General features: G+C 41.7%; 1 protein-coding gene across 10 annotated transcripts in view; it reads right to left on the bottom strand.

Moving 5' to 3' along the window:
• Cadps (calcium dependent secretion activator) overlaps positions 1–20,826 on the bottom strand; it is a 445,968-nt gene that overhangs the window by 149,398 nt on the left and 275,744 nt on the right. For all 10 annotated transcript variants that reach the window (XM_042679880.1, XM_042679874.1, XM_042679881.1 and 7 more), the window contains exons 9-10: positions 13,819–13,885; positions 5,806–5,914 (exon numbers count right to left, since the gene is read on the bottom strand). In XM_042679880.1, the coding sequence (XP_042535814.1) occupies positions 5,806–5,914; positions 13,819–13,885 (176 nt within the window). The remainder of the gene's footprint in view (positions 1–5,805; positions 5,915–13,818; positions 13,886–20,826) is intronic.

The following is a 20,826-nucleotide window of genomic DNA, read 5'->3' on the forward strand; positions in this document are numbered from 1 at the left end:
AAGAGAAAGAGAGAATAATTTCTAAGCTGAGCAGTGACATGCTCAGCCCGTAGAAAGCATTTTCTGCAGCTTTTTTTCTTGGACCAGAAGAAGGGAGGAGTAATTTATTTGACTCCATGATAGGGTTTCTGAGAACTACTTGGCCACTGAGTGGGACCAGGCTGCTTAGAGACATTTTGAGCCTGGCTCCTATCTCTTTCTTTGTTTGGATGGTGACAGCACTATCTAGCAGGCTGCCTGACACATCTGCCTATAAACACACTATTTCTTCCCTCCTATTTCAAACCAAGCTATCCAGCTGGATGGTGATAGCTCACACCTACAATCCTAGCTATTTAGGAGGCTGAGATCTGAGGATTGTGATTTCCTGCCAGCCTGGGCTGGAAAGTCCATGAGACTCATACTGCCAATTAACTACTAAAAAGCCATAAGTAAAGTTCTTTTCTTTATAACAAACGACACATCTGTACTAAGACCTCTTAAAGTCAGTTCACATGTGAATCCCTGGGCATACTGCTGAACTGCAGCTTCCGATGCAGTATGTCAAACAAGCTTGCAAATAATGTACATGGCGCTGGTCTGAGTAGCAAGGGTCTCCTCTTAGTCTCTCTTAAAGCCCCTCCAACCAGGCTACTGTTAACTGACCTCATCATCGTCTCCGATGGCATCTGCCTTGGTAAATCCAATGGTCAGAGTCCTAATTTCATTTGCTTTAGTCAGCAGGATGCACATAGTACCTGTATCTCAGCCCTCTCCCTTGAACTCCAAGCCTGTGTTGCTAATAGCTTTCTGTATAAGCGTGTCATACCCAAGTTGGGAACTCCTACTCTTTCCCTTAAATCCCTTCTCCAGCTCAGTCATGCTGCAGGTATTTCTCTTGATAAGGAATGCCACAACTTAGGCCTAATTTTCATTTTTCTATTTCTCCAAATGCTAGTGAAATTCTGACAGTTCTACCTGCAGGACTATACCAGAAGGGGACCAATGTCCCCACCTCCAGTGCTGCCACTAGACTCTCTCTATGAACACTTCTCATACGGGTTATTTTAGTAGCCCCCTATCTGACCTGTCTACCTCCACCCTCACTGTCTGTAGTCTAGACTTATTGGTTTAGTATGAGTCAGGTCATCCTGCTCCTTGGCTCACAGTGGTTCCACTTAGACGAAAAGTTTAGCTCCTGAAAAGCCTGCACCCCAGGTTTCTTCCCCTCCCTCTCTCTCTGTCTCTTTCTCTCTGTCTCTCTCTCCCCACTTTTGGGCACATACGTACTCACTGGCTTCTTGCTACTCCTTGGGCAGCTCTGTTGATCCTGATTGACCTCACCCTTGCTAGACTCTGTACTATACTGACATTGTTCTTTCCCTAAGGCATCTGTTTGATTCACATCTTCACCTCCAGCATGTCTTTGACACAAAGAGAAGTCCACTGAGGATGTTTATGACTTGTATCCCCTCACTGTCTACCTTTCTTACCTTGCTTAACTTTCCTCTGTTGCTCTTACTATTTTCTACCTACCTATATACTTTGCATCATAAGGACAGTAAATTTCTGTCTTATCCACTATCATATACTTAGTGCCTAGAATTGTGTATGGTACATAGTAGATGATCAACAAATATTTGCTGAGTAAATAGGCTATAGACTCAGGTGGAAGCATTACTTTGGGCTAAGGCCTGAGTTATACTGTATCCATCAACTTATTCCTGGAACCTATATTGTCGGGTAGTAGGTCCTCCCTAGCCACAATGGAAGGTTTGTGTCTGTACTAAGCATTTCTACAATTATGAGGGAGTACCTCTGCCCCATTCATTGGGTAAATGAATGAGTGATCAACATCTTCACAGTTCGTCAGTCAGGAACCTGTCTGACAATGGCATTGGGAAGAAATGATATGAAGACGTCTCCACTGCTCTGACAATATTAATTCAGCATGCAGGAGAGGCACAGTCTGTTATACACTACAAGAGGGCCATCCATGTGCATTGTTTCAGATTGATTTAGTAGCCCAAGACACTGTGTCATGGAATTTTGGAAGTACCTTCTTTTATTTGAGGCCAAACTGCTCAGGAACTGAGTGACTATGAGTGCTCTTTGAACTATACCCATGGCAAGGTAAAGTGAAACATTTTCAATTTTAGCTTTAGAAGATTAGTAAAACTTACACATAGTTATTTATCAATTCCCCAAACTAACATTTCAAGGACCTTCAACAGATAAGACTTTATTTAGCATAAAATTTTGTGTCTGGGTGACCATCTGGATCTCAGGCTGGTCCTAAGATGGCGATATGCATTCACATCTTTCCCTACAGTACAGAACAGGTTACATGAGCACCAAGCCTACAAACGTTTCTGCCGGTTGGTTCCATGAACAACATGGAGGAAGGCAAGAGCAGGAGAGAAGACAATGGATTTGCACACTCACCCTCTAGGAGCAGCTAAGGAGACTCCTGGAATCTCTAGTGGAATCTGCTAAAATGTACACTGCTCCTGAGGAATAGATCTTATGGGAAAAAGCTGGCAAATTGTCTTATACAAAAGAATTCCCTCCAATGCTTACTTCACATGAAGAGTCTGTCTTTGCTCTTTCTTGTTCCTAGTTTAGAGGCAGAGCTTAGGAACACATACTTTTTAATAGGCATGCATTAAGAAATTCTGACAAAAAGTCCAGGGCAACAGTTCAGTGGTAGACTGCTTGTCTAGCATGGACAAGGCCTTGGGTTCCATTTACAGTAGCAAAAATGTGTGTATATAGATATATACACATACACACATACAGATTCATACACATATCTTTCTATGTACATATACTTGTGTATATTTGTATGTGTATATATAGAGAGATATATAGATATAGATATGTATCTTTCTGGGGGCAACACTAGGGTTTGAACTCAGGAATTTCTTCTTGCTAGGCAGATATTCTGCCACTTGAACAATGTCTCCAGTCCTTTTGTTTTGTTTACTTTTGAGCTAGAGTGTCCCTTTTAACTCAGCCTGGATGAGAATCCTTCTATTTTATGATTCTTGTCATGGCTTGGACAATAGGTATATACCACCGTACCTAGCTTTTTATTGAGTGAGATGAGGTCTCATGAACTAGTTTGTTTGTTTTTTTTTTGCCTAAGCTACCCTCAAGCCAGGGTTCTTGCAATTTTAGCCTCCTGAGGAGCTAGGATAATAGGCATGAGCCTATAACATTTTGAGTTAGAATTTTCTCATGAGAACTGGACATATTTAAATATTTTTTATTTTTAAAAATCCCTTGGGGAAACAAAGGAGGAGGCAACAATGCTGGATAAGAAATGTACTCATTACCTTGCTCATGTAATTGTAACCCCTCTGTACGGTATTTTTACAATAAAAAAAAATCCCTTGGAAAATAAATAGGACTTAGCCTAAAGAAGACAGAGAAGAGCTACTGCTTATTAACCTCAAGAATAAAAGCAATTTATTTTCCATTTCCATTTACTATAAATGAATGTATAAATTATATTTTATAGGATTTTTTTTGAGGTAGGAGCTTTAAAATAGTGCACAGTTCTTCCTTGTGTATGGGGACAGAAGAGCTTTCTCCCTTCTGTTTTCCAACCACAGCAAGAGAATTGTTTATAGATGACAAACACTATAGCTTCACTACAACATCTTATATAGCAAGTACTAAAGGCTAACACATGGGTTAGACTTCCAAGTCTAGCTCCACCCACAAGCAACCTTTGATCTCTAGAAATCTGTACCTTCTTTACAAACAGGATGATGCTCTAAACTGTTCACTCTGTAAGACTGAGGTGAGGACTTAATTTAACCAGGTAGGGGGAAAGGAGTATGGATTTTCTTTCAGCACCCCCTCCTTGCCCCACCCACTTCTGAGCCACAAGTCTTAGGAAAGACTGAATTTGAATCTTTGAACAAACCCAATAACTCAAGAAAACCCAGACCATCACAGAATGTCCTGGTTAAGAGTCTACCGATCCCAGTTTTTTTTTCTTTTTCTTTTTTTTTTTTTAACAAGACAGTATATGAAACTGCTCATTCAAACTCTAGGTTCACTGCATTGTAAAAGATTTCCAGGCACACTTTTTATATCATGCATAAAGGAAAGTCAGAAGAGGTCGGGTGGGTCCAAGTCCCTCAGAAAGGGCATCTTGGTAGCATTAATTTCCCTCAGTGGGCTTGGCCCAAGGCCTTTCCTATCATACCTTTTCAGGTTAATACTCCATCTCCTCTCAAACTCTGTTTTTCTTTTCTGTGTATTTTGTTGCATGTGGAAGAGCAATATGGGAGTAGAAAAAAAGGTTTTGGGCCAAATAATGCAGTATGGTTGGAAATGCTTCCCTTGTACAGATTTGGCATAAAAATAAACTTCTCCGGGAGAGGGCTGTTGGTGCTTGTTGTTCATTAATATGCTGAAATGATTTCGCACCCCTCCCCATGATGAAGGTTCTTTGAGGCTGATTTCTATTCATTTTTTTTCTGGTGAAAAAAAAGATAAAATGGGTTGGGGGAGAAGTGTGAGGGGGCAGGATGTAGAACTTATGCAATGTAGAACTTACAAGAAATTCTATCAGTTATATGGTTTTCTTAGTTACGTTAAGTCTTGGGAGCTACGGTGTCTGTGCTTGAAGATGGGTGTTTTCTTGGGAGGAAAAAAACCCATCTAGTGTGGATTCTCTTATCAAGTTCCATCAGTTAACTTGAATGCTAGCCTGAGTTTATGGACATATATATATATACATATATATATATACATATATACATATATATATACATATATATATATATATATATATATATATATATATATATATACCATGTTTCTTGGTCATCAAGTCTTAGTGTTTGGCTGGGTGTTGGTGGCTCATTCCTGTAATACTAGCTATTCAGGAGGCTGAGATCTGAGGATGACAGTTCAAAGCCAGCCTGGGCAGGAAAGACCATGAGACTCTTATCTCCTAAAATTAACTACCAAAAATCCAGAGATGGCACTGGGGCTCAAAGTGGTAGAGCATTAGCCTTGAGCACAAAATCTCACTGACAGTGTCCAGGCTCCTGAGTTCAAGCCCCAGTATCACTGCATGCATGCATGCACACGCACATGTGCACACACACACACGCACACACACACAGTATTTGGTAAGTTTACACATCACTGGTGAAAAACGACAAACGTGTATGAGCACATGCACATACATGCAAAAAATATACTCATAAAATATACAATGTAGTCCTTAGTATACATGTCTATCTTCTTTTTCAGGAATATATGTTAGCATTATATGGCTGAATATGTCATTCATAGTTATAGGTATTTAAAAGAAAATTGCAGCTGGGTGCTGGGGGTTCACACCTGTAATTCTAGCTACTCATAAGGTTAAGATCTGAGGACCCAGGTATGAAGCCAACTGGGCTTGACATCCAAAAGACACTAACCTCAAATTAACAAGCAAAATGCTGTTAGTGGAGGTGTGGTCTTGAGTGAAATAGCCAAGCAAAAGCATGAGGTCTTCAGTTCAAGCCCCAATACCTGCGCGCACACATACACACACACACACACACACACGCATGCACACACGCACGCACACACAGAGAGAAAATTGCATATGTTTTCAACCATGAATCTCTGGTATAAGACCAAAGCCCCACATTGGGATGGCACTTAATCATCCAGGATGGAAATTCCCTGTGATCAGGAACATGGTTCATGGACACTCAGGAGACCACAGTAAACTGGCTTGTGTCTAGTATGCAGCAAGTAACCAGCAAATGTTAGTTGAACACTGATTTACTCCTGAGGCAGGATGGGTACCTGGCTGGGGGTCCGTGTAGTCCACAGTATAGCCATCCAGTTGTAGGAGCTCCTGAGGCTCCGCTTTCTTCTCACGGTAGCTGCACATAGCAAATGTGTACTGACTGACCTGCAGGAAAGAAACACAGATCACAAGGCTGTTCCTCTTGAGCTCATTTTCCATTTAGCCAAGTCCCTTCGCCTCAGATCCTACACTTAGTGGTAAGGTAAAAACTGAGTTTTGCCATGTTCTGGTTATATAACCTGGTGCAAATGACTTAACCTCTCTGATCCTCTGTCTACCACAGCCGCAGACAACCTACTTCAATGCCTTATCATGGGGGAAGAATGAGATCACAAAATGCATTTAGAATCTGTGCCTGGCCCTTAAGTGTTTGATAAAGGCCAGCTACCATCATTACTGCCTTCCTTCCTAGCTTTCCTCCTTCCTTTTCTTCCCCTCTTTCTTCCCTTCCTCATTCCTCATTCCTTTTCTCCCTTCTCTCTCTCTCTCTCTCTCTCTCTCTCTGGTGCTATTCCTGGGACTTAAACTTGGGCCTAAGCACTGTCCCTGAGCTTTTGTGCTCAAGTCTAGCACTCTACCACTTGAGCCACAGCTCTACTTCCAGCTTTTTGGTGGTTAACTGGAGATAAGAGTCTCACAGACATTCCTGCATGGGCTAGCTTTGAACCATGACCCTCAGATCTCCAGCATCCTGAGTAGTTAGGATTACAGGCATGAGCCTCTGACACCTGGCCCTTTCCTTCCTTTCTTTAGATAGGGTCTTGCTATGGCGCTCAGGCTGACCTTGAAATTAAGGCCCTCCTGCCTCAGCCTTCAGAGCTGTTGAGATTACAGGGATATGCCACTACACCTGGCTCCTTGTGATATTAAGACTGGGAGAGGGGGCTGGAAGGTGGCTCAGTGGTACAGTGCTTGCCTTGCATGTGTGAGGGTCTGGGTTGGATTTAGCCAGAAATGGTGCTGTGGCTCAAGTGGTAAAGCGCTAGCCTTGAGCTGAAGAGCTGAGGGACAGCGGCCAGGCTGAGAGTTCAGGCCCTATGACTGACCAGTGCTTTAGGGTCTCCTGACACTGCTGTTTGATCATAAAGATTCTGCTTTAAAAAAAAAAAAAGACTGGTAGAATCAATACACAATTGTCTCTTTTTTTGGTGAGGCAAATCTGGCGGAATGGCAGCAATCTGATAAGGTCTACTAAATATGATCATGGCCATGGCTGCAGCTGCCACGCCTGTCCATCCAACACAGACCTTTTGGTGAGAATTTGGAGAGCAGATGCTCATTTCTTTCTACCTCGTGAAATATAATTTTTATTTGTTGTCTGCCTTTCTTCAGCATCAAGCCCCACATCTTGTGGCTGCTCCTCAGCCCTCACTGAGGAGTGCTTTGGGTTGAAGTCTTCCCTTCATCTCAGACAAGTGCAGGAATGACATGCTGTCACAAGCAATGAATACTCAATCGCGAGGTGCCAGTCACAACGGAGCAATCTCCAGCCTCTGTCACAGGGTCCCAAAGTGGCAGCCCTCCCCCCTCAGACATGGGGGATCCATGCCAGTGCAGGGTGGCGCTCCAGGCTGCAGGCTGGCCTTCAGGACCCTGTCACGGTGCATGCCCACCCTGCGCAGATACTTTGCATTTCTACATCTGGCCTGTCTGCAAGGAACCCATGGGAAAGCAAGCCGTCCCCATGCTCCAGGCCAGGCTCATAGGCACATTTACCATCCACGGATGTCAAATGTCTTGGCGAAAGACTGCCACGTCCCTCACCCCTTAGTTCCTTTTTTTATTAGAAGAGACATCTTCTAAGCAAGCTTTGATCCCAGCTGGGGATCATTTGATTTGGCTTGTGTCTGTGTATGTGTGTTTTAATGGCAGTAAAGAAATGGGTCCTCTGAAGTCCCAGGAGTATCTTCTGTGCTGTCCCAGTCCTGAAGACTGCAGAGAAAGGTGTTAAAGGGGGAGAAAAATGCTCCTGTGACTTGCTTTGTCTGTTGCTGCCATCTGTTGGATGCTGCTGGAAATTTTACCACCCTACTTGGGTTTGGCTAGATTGATTATGATTTTCAGAATCATGCGCATCTGATCTGCCTCATAGTATTACAAACACCGAAAAGGGAACATAACAGGAGTTTCAGCTGGAAGCTGGTGGCTCACACCTGTAATCCTAGCTACTTAGGAGGCTGAGATCTGGGGATCGAGGTTCAAAGCCACCATACAGGAAAGCACGGGAGACTCTTATCTCCAATTAAAGTGGAGCTGTGGCTTAAATGGTAAAGCATTAGCTTTGAGGAAAAATCTCAGAGACAGTGCCCAGGTCCTGATTTCAAGCTCTAGGAGTGGTGCACACTCACACACAAAGTTTCATATGGGAACATGAATGAATTCTCTGTAAGAATCGGAATGGCCAATATCAGCTCTTAAAAGGGGAAGCTGAGGGCAAGTGGGGGCCGAGCAGGCCTGGGATTCCACCCTGTTACTTGTCCTATGTATTTGACCTGTACCTTACTGTTCTTGGGCTATTACTGAGCTTTATACATAGTGTAGGATACTCACAGGGAAAACACCCAATAGATGCATGTATGTAGGCAGTTTCCTTGCATTTGTCACTAAAGTGCCTTCTTTCTTTCTTTCTCTTTCTTTCTTTTTTTCTTTCTTTCTTTCTTTCTTTCCTTTCGGTCTGGTCATGGGGCCTGAACTCTGGGCCTGGGCACTGTCCCTCAGCTCTTCAGCTCAAGGCTAGTGTTCTACCACTTGAGCCACAGCGCCACTTCCGGCTTTATTCTTTTTGCTTATGTGGTGCTGAGGAATCGAACCCAGGGCCTCATGCATGCAAGGCAAGTGCTCTACCACTGAGCCACCTTCCCAGTCCTAAAGTGCTTTATTTTTAATTATATTTTTATTATCTTTAAGTAGTGGTACAAAGGGGTTACTATTCAACATGTCAGTTTGTAAGTATAATGTATCTTGATGGGTTCCCCCCTTTAATCATTCTCCCCTATTCCTCCCAGCCCAACCCCTCCCACTTTCCTACTTTCATAGGGCACACTCACTAATATTCTAATAGTGTGTAACTCACTATGTATTTGCCTTCTCAATCACCAATGCTTTTATAGAAGGCTTTGGGCTTCATTAGTCTTGGTTCTATTCACACCTCCATTAACAAGACCTCACACAATGGGCACTCACTAATTCAGTTTGATTTGTTCTAGAGAGGTAAGCATGCATAATACAATAAAAAGAAGTTCCTCTCCAAAATGCACATATCACTCCAAGGATAGAACTTGGCTTATGATTGGTTCTATGGGAAAATGGATTTTTCCTATGTCCACTGCAATCACAGTGAGTATAGACACTAAAACACTTCTGTGGTGACTTATACCTGATATTTCATCTGGCAACAGAGAGATAGATAAAATAGTGTGTTAATGTAATGAGACAAACAGAGAGGTGTTGCAACTCACTTGAGATCAGAAACCAAAAGAGTATTATTTCGAGATTCATGCATTAAAGGGTATTATTTCGAGATTCATGCATTTACTATGACTACACTGTTTGGGCCTTTTGCTTTCTTTCTGGTTTTAGGGGCTTTCTTCTTATAGTGCTGTCTGCTGCTGCCCTCTTCTGGTTATACCAAGTCAGGATCTGCAAAGGGTGGTGGTTTGCATTGGTAAAGAAATGGGAATTGGTCCCTCAGGAGTATTTTAACATGTTTGAAGGATGGAGGGATAACAAAGACTTGGAAAGTTTTTGATGCTTTCACTAGGTGAAAGCTATATTTTTTCTGTTATGGTAGAAATATCATTAAACTGTACTTTTTTGCTTTGGTGGGGCTGGGGAGAAAAAATAGGTCTCATGCATGCTATACCACGGAGCCACATCCCTAGTCCTAAGTTATATTTTGATGGAGTCATGGAGACAGTGAACAGTGTTCTAGGCATTTGGCAGCTTAGAATTCGTGTCAGAAGTCCAAGATGCTGGGCCAGAACAATAGGATGAGGAGCAGACCCCTGACCACATCCTTAGGAGGGCAGGCTTAAAGAACTGCATACTTGACATCACTGGGATCTTTAGCTACATCTGTCCCATCCTGGAACCATGGCCTGGCTGTTGGGATTCCTGAGGGAAGCCACTAAGGTTTTCTTTTGAAAGTGGCTGGACCTCTAATATACCAGATATACTTTGGCTCGTCTCTCTTCTTTAAAGTAGAGAGAGGTTTCTAAATAAGTGGATCTTAAGTTTCCATTTGCATCAGAGTATGTGTATTTAAGTTACAAGGTTGCAATTTTTGGTGGTACTGAATTTTGAACTCAGGACCTTACTTGAGCCATTGTCCTTAGCCCCAAAAATGTAGATTCTGTAAGTCAGACCAACTGAATAGGAATCTCAGGGCAGAGGGCTAAGGGTGAGGCTTAGAACAACACCTTAACTGCTCTAGACCCTGGGTCTGATCCCTAGCATTGAAAAACAAACAAACAAACTAAATTCATAAAAGTAATTTGGGTTGGTTTTAGACACTTATAACCAGAATACAAACTAAGTGCCCTATATAGCAATTGTGGATTTGAGTGGGGAAAACACTTAGGAATCATTCACACTTAGGAATCATTCAACTACTTGAATGTCTTTCAATTCATTTCTGTGGTTTAACTTACTTTAATATTATACCCTCAATATAATATTAAACACTGCCATATCCCAAAGCATTCCAATCATACTTTTATCTCATCCAGATTTAGTATCATGCCTAAAAAATGAAGTAGAGATTAGTACAATGACTGTAGCAAATCAGAAACAGAAGATATGTATTAGGGACCACATTATTTTCTGCAATCCATAGTAAATGAATTCCTTACCTCTTAAAGTAAATGTGATCTAAAGTAGTCTATATGTATATTGTCTTGGGGCACTCTCTTACATGTTTAATGTCACAGAAGACCTGGGCTAGGTTCCACAGTTGGCTGTCTACATCCATTACCTTTGAGTAGGCCACTTAACTACTTTTGGCCTCCATTTCAATTTATGGGTAATCAGGCAAAGGCTTGTCCCTCACTCTATACGGTACAAAAAACTTGTGAAGAACAGCTTTATGGATAACTGGTAAACTTCAAAGGACCATAAAAATAGAAATCACTATTGGCATTATTAGAAGAAACCAGAAATACAATTTGACAGTGCTAAAATGAGGACAAATGTTCCAGTAGTGCTTGGAGGATCAATTAACATTTGATTTTATAACAAGAAAATTATTCAGCATGGAAGAAATTTTTTTAAATAAAAAAGGTAATAGAGGTGACACTTTGTGTCCTGGAATGGTAACCGCTGGCTGGCTTTTGTTTCTCCGCTTCTCCATGCAGGGTAGGGAGTTCTGACTCTGTGGACTTGGAATTCTCATCGTCATCAATGAGCTCCTGATGTCAGAGTCACTAACAGTAGAAATCAGCATGTGTGGTCCTTGCAGATTTAGAATAAATCCCCTGCAATTTCTTAGCTCAGAATGTTAAGGCTTCACTTCCCTTTTATTTCTGGGTTCAGGTCTGCAGTTAAGTCCACTAAGACTATACTGGAACTGCTAAGACTACGGCTGGAGAGACTATGTCCTGCCACTTTCATGGAATCATCTGCTGAGACACTCAATTCCATGCACAACATAGACAATGGAAAAGTACAGTGTGGAAAGAATGAATCCACTCCTTTCAAGCAGGGTGGTGAGCTTCAGTGCAGTGTTTTTTCAAGGGTGTTTCAACCACTTGCATCAGTATTTTCTGGAGTGTTTTATCAAAACTAAAGATGGCTGGCCTCCAACTCAGACCTCCTATGTCAGAGTCTTCTTGAAGGCACCATAGGATCTGCCTATTAACCAGTATCCAATACAAATGGACGAGTCCTATACCAGGAGAACATGGTCTCATGGTACATTAGAGTGCATTAAGCATCAATTATCTCAGAGGGCATTAACATGCACAAAGTATTCAGAGACAGAATCCTCCTTCCCACCTCCTACAACTGCTTCATTTCCTTCACAATTGGCAAGTAGAGCGTGCTCTGGTCATGTCTATAATTTCAACCCTCATCCTTGAACATGAAAATTACTACTTTGGTTCAACACCTTTTTGAGGGATGTCCTGGGTAGCAAGAAGTCCCTTTCTTACCCATCATTTTGCTCTCCCAAGGAGTAGCACTAGAAGGAAACCTCAGTTTTAGTAGCTCTGTGACAAAGAAAAACATAGATTGGGTATGTGGGGGGTGTGGTAGATGAATTATGGGAATATAAGTATTAAGTGTCATTTAGCTCTGAGAAGGAGCTGCTTTCTAGTGAGACTTCAGAGTTGGTGATGCCCTAAATACTAGCCAAGTAACCCAGTAAGCATCACTCATCACTCAATTACACATTGGCTTGCTTTGTGGCATCTTTCAGAGTACAGCATGAATCAAAATTCTGCAACTTGATTTATGGTATAAATGCTCTGAGCCTAAATATTAGAAAGAGGCAAAGAGAAATTCCTTTGTAAACTGAAAAATCCTGATGTAAAAACCAACTAAACAACAGCAGGAGCAACCACAAACAAACACTTTTTTTTTTTTTTTAAAGAAGGGAGACCTTTTGAGGACAAGTATTACTATTTCTAGAGGAAACCTTCTTATAAAGACTCAAAATGCCAGACACTGGCAAGCAGGCCTATGATCCTAGCTACTCAGGATACTGAAATCTGAGGATTCTGGTTTGAAGTCAGCTTGAGCTGACTCCTAGAAAGTCAGAATCTCATCTGTGACTCAAATGGTAATGCGCAGTCTTGAGAAAAAAGCTAATGAAGAGTGTCCACTGTACTGGCAAAACAAAATACTCAAGAAAACATATATATGATTCGAATATATTATAAAACATTGTTAATAATGTCTATGCAGATGTTGTTCTTTGCAGCATTATTAATAATGGCCCAAACTGAAGAAGTCTTGAAGTTCATCACATGTGCAAAGGTGCAACAATGTCTACAAGAAGTTGCATGAATGAAGAAGCTATTGAACAATAGGAAGTGTTGGGTTAGCTTTGGTTTTTAAAAAGCATCCTATCTGTAAAGTTGTTTGAGATGTTTCGAACCCTCAAGTATCAAGACAGTGAAATGCTCCCCACACTTAATTAAAAGTCAGATGTATTAAACAATAAAACAGATACAAAAACCCCACCCTCTACCAAACTAAATATGAACGCTTCTCGTTCCTGGTGCTTTTGGTAATAGCACATTAATAGAATGTTAATGTTCCTGCTGCTCTAATCAGACACTAGCTTGCTCCCTCTTGGGGTTCTCTCTCTCTGGCAGAGACCTGGGCAGGGGTAGGGCACGTACTCTCCTCTGCCTTACACACTAACATATTGTGAGAATTAAAAAAAATTATGAAAGATAACCCCTCTGTACACTTCAATAATAACAATAAAATTATATTTAAAAATACAACTTGGTTTTGTTTTTATAAGCTACCAAAGAACACAATTACTTTTGACTGGATTGCTAAAAAACAAAACAAGTATGCAGTAGTGTTTAATATTAAATTGACATCAAAATAGAAAAAAGAGCAAGAGGGAGCCCTCTGGGTGATCTCATGGATATGACATCTGTATACACATGTGTGTACATACATACATATATATATATATTATATAAGGTAAATTCATTGAGCTTGTAGACTGTATCAATTAAAAAGTATTGTTTGCTGGGGGCTGGAGGCTCACGCCTATAATCCTAGTTACTCAGGAGGCTGAGATCTAAGGATTACAGTTCAAAAATCAGCCCAGGCAGCCAAGTTCCCCTGAGACTCTTATCTCTAATTATCCACTCAAACATTGGAAGTATGGCTGTGGCTCAAAGTGATAGAGTGCTAGCTTTGAACAAAAGAGCTCAGGGACAGTGAGTGCCCAGGCCCTGAGTTCAGGCCTCACAATGGATGAAAAAAATGTTCATCCAATCCCAGTATTAATGCTTCTGGGTCTTAAGAGTAATATAGATTTGAAGAGTTACCTGCACCAACACAAAAAACCGCTTCTTCCATCTCTTCCAGACGTTCTTACCGATGGCCCACAAGTACCTGGGGAAAAGAGAGAGATCAGAGCTGTGTTAATATTTGATTTTTTTTTTTTTTTGGTCGGTCATGGGGCTTGAACTCTGGGCTTGGGTGTTGTCCCTACGCTCTTCAGCTCAAGGCGAGCGCTCTACTGCTTGAGCCACAGTGCCACTTCCGGTTTTCTAGTGGTTTATTTGAGATAAGAGTCTCATGGACTTTCCTGCCCGGGCTGGCTTTGAACTGTGATCCTCAGATCTCAGCCTCCTGAGTAGCTAGGATTATAGGCGTGAGCCACCGGCACTGTTACCACACTTCACCATGAACAACACAAAGAGGTCAGAAGGCCCATGAACTCATGAACACAGCAAAGACCTGGGAGTTCTAAAACTGAGGATTGGGAAGAGCATGCATTGTTATATAGCATCTAGACAGATTTTCTGAAAGGTTAAGCCAAAATACCCATTCTATGAAAGGATGGAAGAACAAAAGAGAGAGAGAGAGAGTGTGTGTGTGTGTGTGTGTGTGTGTGTGTGTGTACAGGAGAGAGAGGGAAGGAAGGAGAGAGACAGTGAGAGACAGAGAAAGATGCAATTATATTTCTACTTAAGATGCTTGCACTGGCTGCTAGGTAGAGAACACAGTGTAGGGGAAAGAGGTAAGATAAAAAGTATATCAAGGAAGAAATGATGCTAGCAGTCATCTGATCAAAAGCTGATGGAGGCTGAAGCAAAGTTGAGACAGTGGTCATTAGAAGTAGTCTAAAAAGTTTATATGCCCTGTGGATATAAACTGAGGCCAACAGGGCCAGCTATGTGTTCTTCAGCTTCAAGACAGAAATAGATACACAAAGCTGGCTGGCCTCGGCTAAAGAGAGGAAGAGTTTTGACATATAATCATTAAGCATACATAATCTTTTTGTTCTAGTTCGGTTTAATCTGTTTAACTGACAAGAACAAAAGTAGAAAAAGGACTTCACAGAAGCCATGGAATGAAATTAACACTGAATTGTTAACTTTTTCGGTATCGGGGCACAGAATATTAATTTATTATACACATTGGGAGATATTAAGAGCTTGAGTTTGGGGAAATGTGCAAGCTTTGGTAAATGCTTACACTTAATCTCTGTCTTAGTTTTCTCTTCTATATGTACAATGGGGCTAATAAGTCCCTCATAATAATAATAATAATAATAATAATAATAATGTCTTACTAATACATAATAATGATGATGATAATAATAGCATATTCCTATTTTCCAGTGAATAAGACGTTCAAGTCACTTTCTTAGGCTTCTACAATGGCTAAGAGCTATGATCAGCATTTAAAGTCAGATCTGATTCATTCTGAAGCAGCCTATCCATCACATACGCCCTTCCTTCTCCATCCTAGATCCAGGAAAGATTTCTTTATTGAAAAAATAATACAGGGTTTGTAACTAAACTCATCAGGAGGAGGAAGCTCCAGTGTGCTATTGCAAATGAGGGCCACTATGAAAAACAATCCCTTCAAAAAGTTAGGGGAAAATAATTTGGATGTGTTTATCATAAAGAAATGATCAATTCTGGAGATACCTTCACCCTGATTTAAACATGATACCATTTAGCTGGGTACCAGTGATTCATGTTGGTAAGCTTAGCTACTCAGTAAATAGGCTGAGATCTTAGATCTAAAGATCTAAGGATCTTTGAAGCCAGCCAAAGCAAGAAAATCTGGGAGACTCTTTTTCACCAATTAACTACCGAAGAGCCAGAAATGGAGCTGTGGCTCAGGTGGTAAAGTGTCAGTCTCGAGTGGAAAAGGTAAGGGGTAACACTCAGGCCCTGAGTTCAAGCTCCAGTACCAACACACACACACACACACACACACACACACACACACACACACACACACACACTCAGGCCCTGAGTTCAAGCTCCAGTACCAACACACACACACACACACACACACACACACACACACACACACACACTCAGGCCCTGAGTTCAAGCTCCAGTACCAACACACACACACACACACACACACACACACACACACACACACACACACACACAACCAAACTTCCCTACAGTAAAAAGGAAAAAAATGCCAATGCATACATACATGGGAACATCACAGATACCCCATAAATACATACATTTTTTAATGCTTTTATGCATGTGATAAGCATACATTTAACTTAAAACAAATTTAAAAAATAAATTGCGGTTCTAATTTAACAGAGAGGATTTCTGCTTAAAGGCTTTTGAAAGGGAAAGTTGGTGGAGGGGGTGGGGTCAGGCAGGAAAAGGATCTGAGCAAACAACAATTCTCCTTTGGAAATCACTTGGCTTCCAAGAGGGTGGGGCATTCCCCCAGGCCTTCTTCAGGATTCATTGGGAAGGTGGCCCAGGCCAGAAGGTGTCAAAATGAAGAAGCGAGGGCTGTAATGCCCTATGTGTGTCTGTGTGGCCCCAGTGCCTCAGTGTTCCCTCAAGTTTTAGTGTCTGGAGCAGATTCGTGATCTGAGACTGCAGACACAAGGGAGACTCTGCTCCTAAGACCCCAGGCAACACACCATGATCTGTGCAAGCATCAAGGCCTCAATGCTGCCTTCAGTTTGTCTGGAGCTGTGGAAATCTGGACTGACCCATGAGCACACCAGCATTGCGGGGCAGTCAGGAGCCGCGTGTCCCACGTCATCACCTCTCAGCCTGACTGAGGAGAAATACATGATTGGCCTTCCGACCCTGCCATGAACTCTTTTTTGGCTTAGCTGCCCTGTGCCTCAGATCCCCACTCTTCCAACTGCGTAGGATTATAGCTATAAAATGGTTAATAACATGTTTGTTTTTTAACCTTATAAGGTTGTAAAGACATTGAGAAATGATGTCCACTGAGAGAAAGCGAGAGGAGCGACAAGGTCTAAAGAGAAATGTACTCATGACCTGACTTAAGCAACTGTAATTGCTCTGTACAGCACCTTATAATAACAATTAAAAATTAAAAAAATTTAAAGAAATGATGTGTAGTGTGGAGCACAGGCAACTGGCACACAGTCTAGGTTTGGTAAGTGTCAGGCATCATTTCTGTCAAGCTCATCACTCCTTAAAATGTACAGGGATTCAAGCCCGGGCCTCATGCTTGCAAGGAAGGTGCTCTACACTTGAGCCACGCCTCCAGTCCCTTTTTTTTGCACTGGCTATATTCAAGGTAAGTTTTTCACTTTTATGCCAGGGCCAGCCTAAGCCATAATCCTCTTGTTTGTCTCTGCTCCTCTGTGGCTGGGCTAACACATGCATGCTGCTGTTCCCAGATACATTGGTCAAGATGGAGTCTCATGAACTTTTATGCTTGGGCTGACCTAGAACCATGATCCCCCATCTTTGTGTCCCCCAAGTAGTTAGGACTACAGGCTTGAGCCACCCTGCTCAGCTCATCCCTCTTAATAGTAGCAGAAATAGTAGTCCTGCTGGAAAGAGTATAGAATTAACACTTTTGCAACGCAGTTATCGTTGGATTCTTGATCGCGATGCACATGTGTTGGGAAATAAAATGAAGTGCTCATGTATGGTTTGTGGAGCTCTGTATCATGTTTTATAACATGGCTCCAATGTCCGTTTAGCATTTATAAAACCTCATGCCAATGGGGTACTGGCATTCTTGACATTTACTGAGGGCATCTGAGCTAGCCAAGGACAAAAAGACTGGTGACTCTTAGACAACCACTAGCCTCAGAGTCCTTTGTCCTAGGACTATCTGGTAGCACAGCACCCATGGCAATGGCTCCATTTATGAGGTATACATTATACTTATCCCTGGATATGTTTATAGTGTGATTAGCACTTACTCATAAAGACTCTTTTGGTGCAATATTGGGGTTTGAATTTAGGCCCTCATGCTTGCTACACAGACACGTTACTGCTGAGCCACACCTTCAGATTTTTTTCTTTTTCTTTTTTTTAGTACTTATTTTTGACATAGGTTCTTGGATCCTGCCTAGACATGTGCCCAGACCATGTATTTTAAGCTTTCTGTGGGATGACAGGTGCATACTACCACACCCAGCTTCTTTCTGTTAAGATGGAGTCTCATGAGCTTTTCTGCACAGGCTGGCCAGAAACCACAGTCCTGCCAATCTCAGCCTCTCATACAGCTAGGATGACAGGCATGCATCACTACACTCCGATATTGGTTGAAGTCTTATATAGATGCCCAAGCTGGTCTCAAACTGTGATCCTTCCAATATGATCTCAGCTTCCCAAATCTCTAATTGCAGGAATGAGCCATCAGAACTCGGTGAGAAAAATTTAAATTCGGTGTCTTCTTTTGGGATGCCTAAGCATGGTTATCAAGTGGAAGAAAAGGAAATGTTTTAGAATTAATTGCCCCTCAGCACCTCATGAGTTGAAGGTGAATGAAGGGTCATAGAATGCAGACATAGATCAGTATTTTATCTGAGATCCTTAAGCCAGCAGTTGCTGGCACTGGGGCTACTGTGCTCTTGGTAGAGAGTGAGTCCAATCTTGAGGAGGAGGTGTTATGTTTGCTTTTCTTAGGTCCCTGGTATATCAGTTCTTTTTTTTATGACTTTATGATTTCTATCTTTTATTCTAACAAAAATGGTATGTATTAGCTGAGTGTTGGTAGCCACACCTGTAATCCTAGCTACTCAGGAGGCTGAGATGTGGGGATCATGGTTCAAAGCCAGCCCAGGCATGATTATCGAATTATCTACCAGAAAACTAGAAGTGGAGCTGTGGCTCCAAGGAGTAGAGCACTAGCCTTCAGCAAAAGAGCTCAGGGACAGCATCCACGATGCATCCACCATGACCACCACTACTACCACCACCACCAACACCAACAATTATATGTATTTATGATATGATGCTTAGCAGCATGATTTGAAATACCTATGCACTGTAGAATGGTTAACTTGAACTAATTAACAGATTATGACTGTACACATGATTCATTTCTTAATGGTGAGAATACATAAAATCTACTCTCACTGCTTTTCAAGCATGCAACACATGGCTAGCAACCACAGTGGTCGCGTTGTACAACAGATCTCTTGAATTTATTCTTCCTTGTTAGAGAATTTCTTGTAGGAGAAGTTAAAAGTGAGACGAGAGTCCCCTGGGATGCTTCTCCTCCCCTCCTGGTGAAGTAAGGGAGAACAAGGAAGGAAGAGAGGCAGCAGGTGCCTGCATCATCAAGTAGAATCCCAGCAGGAATGAGGAAAAGTACCAGGAATGGATAAAGCTAAGTAACAGTGATGGTCACCTTCACCACCACTACCACCACGAAAACCACCGCCACCACCACCTACACCACCTCTTGTATGTCTGTAGCTCTTGCCACAAATTAGACCTTCATGATGTTTTACATTAAAAGCAAATGGAATTCCTACAACTTTTTTAAGATAAGCATTGTTGGTGCTTCCTGTAGGCAGTTTGCCTGTGGCTAGGAGGTGGCTGTACAGAGATTCCATCAAATTACTATTAGGAGAGAAAAACACAATAAACAAGACAGAATGTAATGACAAAAAATCAAGTTCATCTGAAAGGATGCTGCAAAAAGAGGAAAGAAAGGAAACAAAGATTAAAAAGGACCAAGAGACACAAATGATAAGATGAACAACAGCAGGACATTTAATTTAAACTTAACCATACTGGGGGCTGGGAAGGTGGCTCAGTGGTAGAGCACTTGCCTTGCATGCATGAGGCCCTGGGTTCGATTCCTCAGCACCACATAAGCAAAAAGAAAAAAAGCCGGAAGTGGCGCTGTGGCTCAAGTGGTAGAGCACTAGCCTTGTGCTAAAGAGCTGAGGGACAGCGCCCAGGCCCAGAGTTCAGGCCCCACGACCGGACCCCCCCAAAAATAAATAAATAAACTTAACCATACCAGTAATCACATTAAATATAAATAGGCTAAATATCACAATTAAAAGTCAAACAATTTAATTAAATTAAAAAAGTTAGACCCAAAGAAATATTGCCTACATAAAAGCAGTAAGTTTGTATGTATGTATTTAGAAACAGGGTCTCACTGGACAGAAGTACAAAGAAACAAACCAAGTTTAAAATTTTGACCAGAGATTTTGAAATCCCTTTTAAAAAAATTGAGGTAAATCCAGTTAGGACAGAATATTTAAACAATATTATCAAACAACTTGATGACATGCTAAGAGTACTGGAGTGGCCTAGTTCAGCAGTTGGGTTTGGAGAGCCTTGTGTCTTGGAGATCTGGGTAGGAGACAGGAGTCTATGATGCTTTGAGGAACAAGAAGTCTAGGACAGTGGCTCATCCGAGAAAATAGAGGAAAAAAGGAGCTTTTGAGAGTTATAACTTGTATATCCACAGAGGTTTTTTTCTTGGACAAATCTTTTTTTTGCCATGTTTAGCTTCAGTTTTTCTGTCTATAAAGTAAGGATTCAGGCATTCACCTATATAATGGTACAACAAACAATTGATGAGACTTTTGCAATCTGACAGGCGCTGGAAATCTGTGATCAAGAGAGACAAGACAGAAATACATGATAGATGATGATAAGAGCTCTAGACAAAAGCATGGGGAAGAAGGATAGTGGAAGGAAAAAAGTTGGAGGGAGAAGGGGGGGAAAGAACTTTGAAATGATTCGTGAACAGGGCAAGTAAGACATTCTGATAAGCTTCAGAGACAGGCAGAGCCAAGGTCAGCCAGACCTTGATCAAGGGCATTTGGGTGAGAGGGCTGGGGAAAAGAGGTATCTAAGCATCTACATAGAAATGTTAAGAGCTCTGATCTAGGGTATAGTTGGAGCTTTTGAGGAAGGTCAGGTAGAGCCAGGTGGTGGGACAGTGATCAAGGTCAGAAAGTAGGGCCTTGGAGCTATGGTAATGTCATTGGTCTTTACTCTGAAAGAGATGGGAATTTATGAGAGGTTTTTTTTGAGGTTAGAGTCTTAAATCAAGTACAAGGATCAGATTTATATTAAAAAATAAAT

This window comes from Dipodomys spectabilis, unplaced genomic scaffold, assembly GCF_019054845.1.
Source record: "Dipodomys spectabilis isolate Male_0828 unplaced genomic scaffold, ASM1905484v1 ptg000054l, whole genome shotgun sequence".
Lineage (NCBI taxonomy): Eukaryota > Metazoa > Chordata > Mammalia > Rodentia > Heteromyidae > Dipodomys > Dipodomys spectabilis.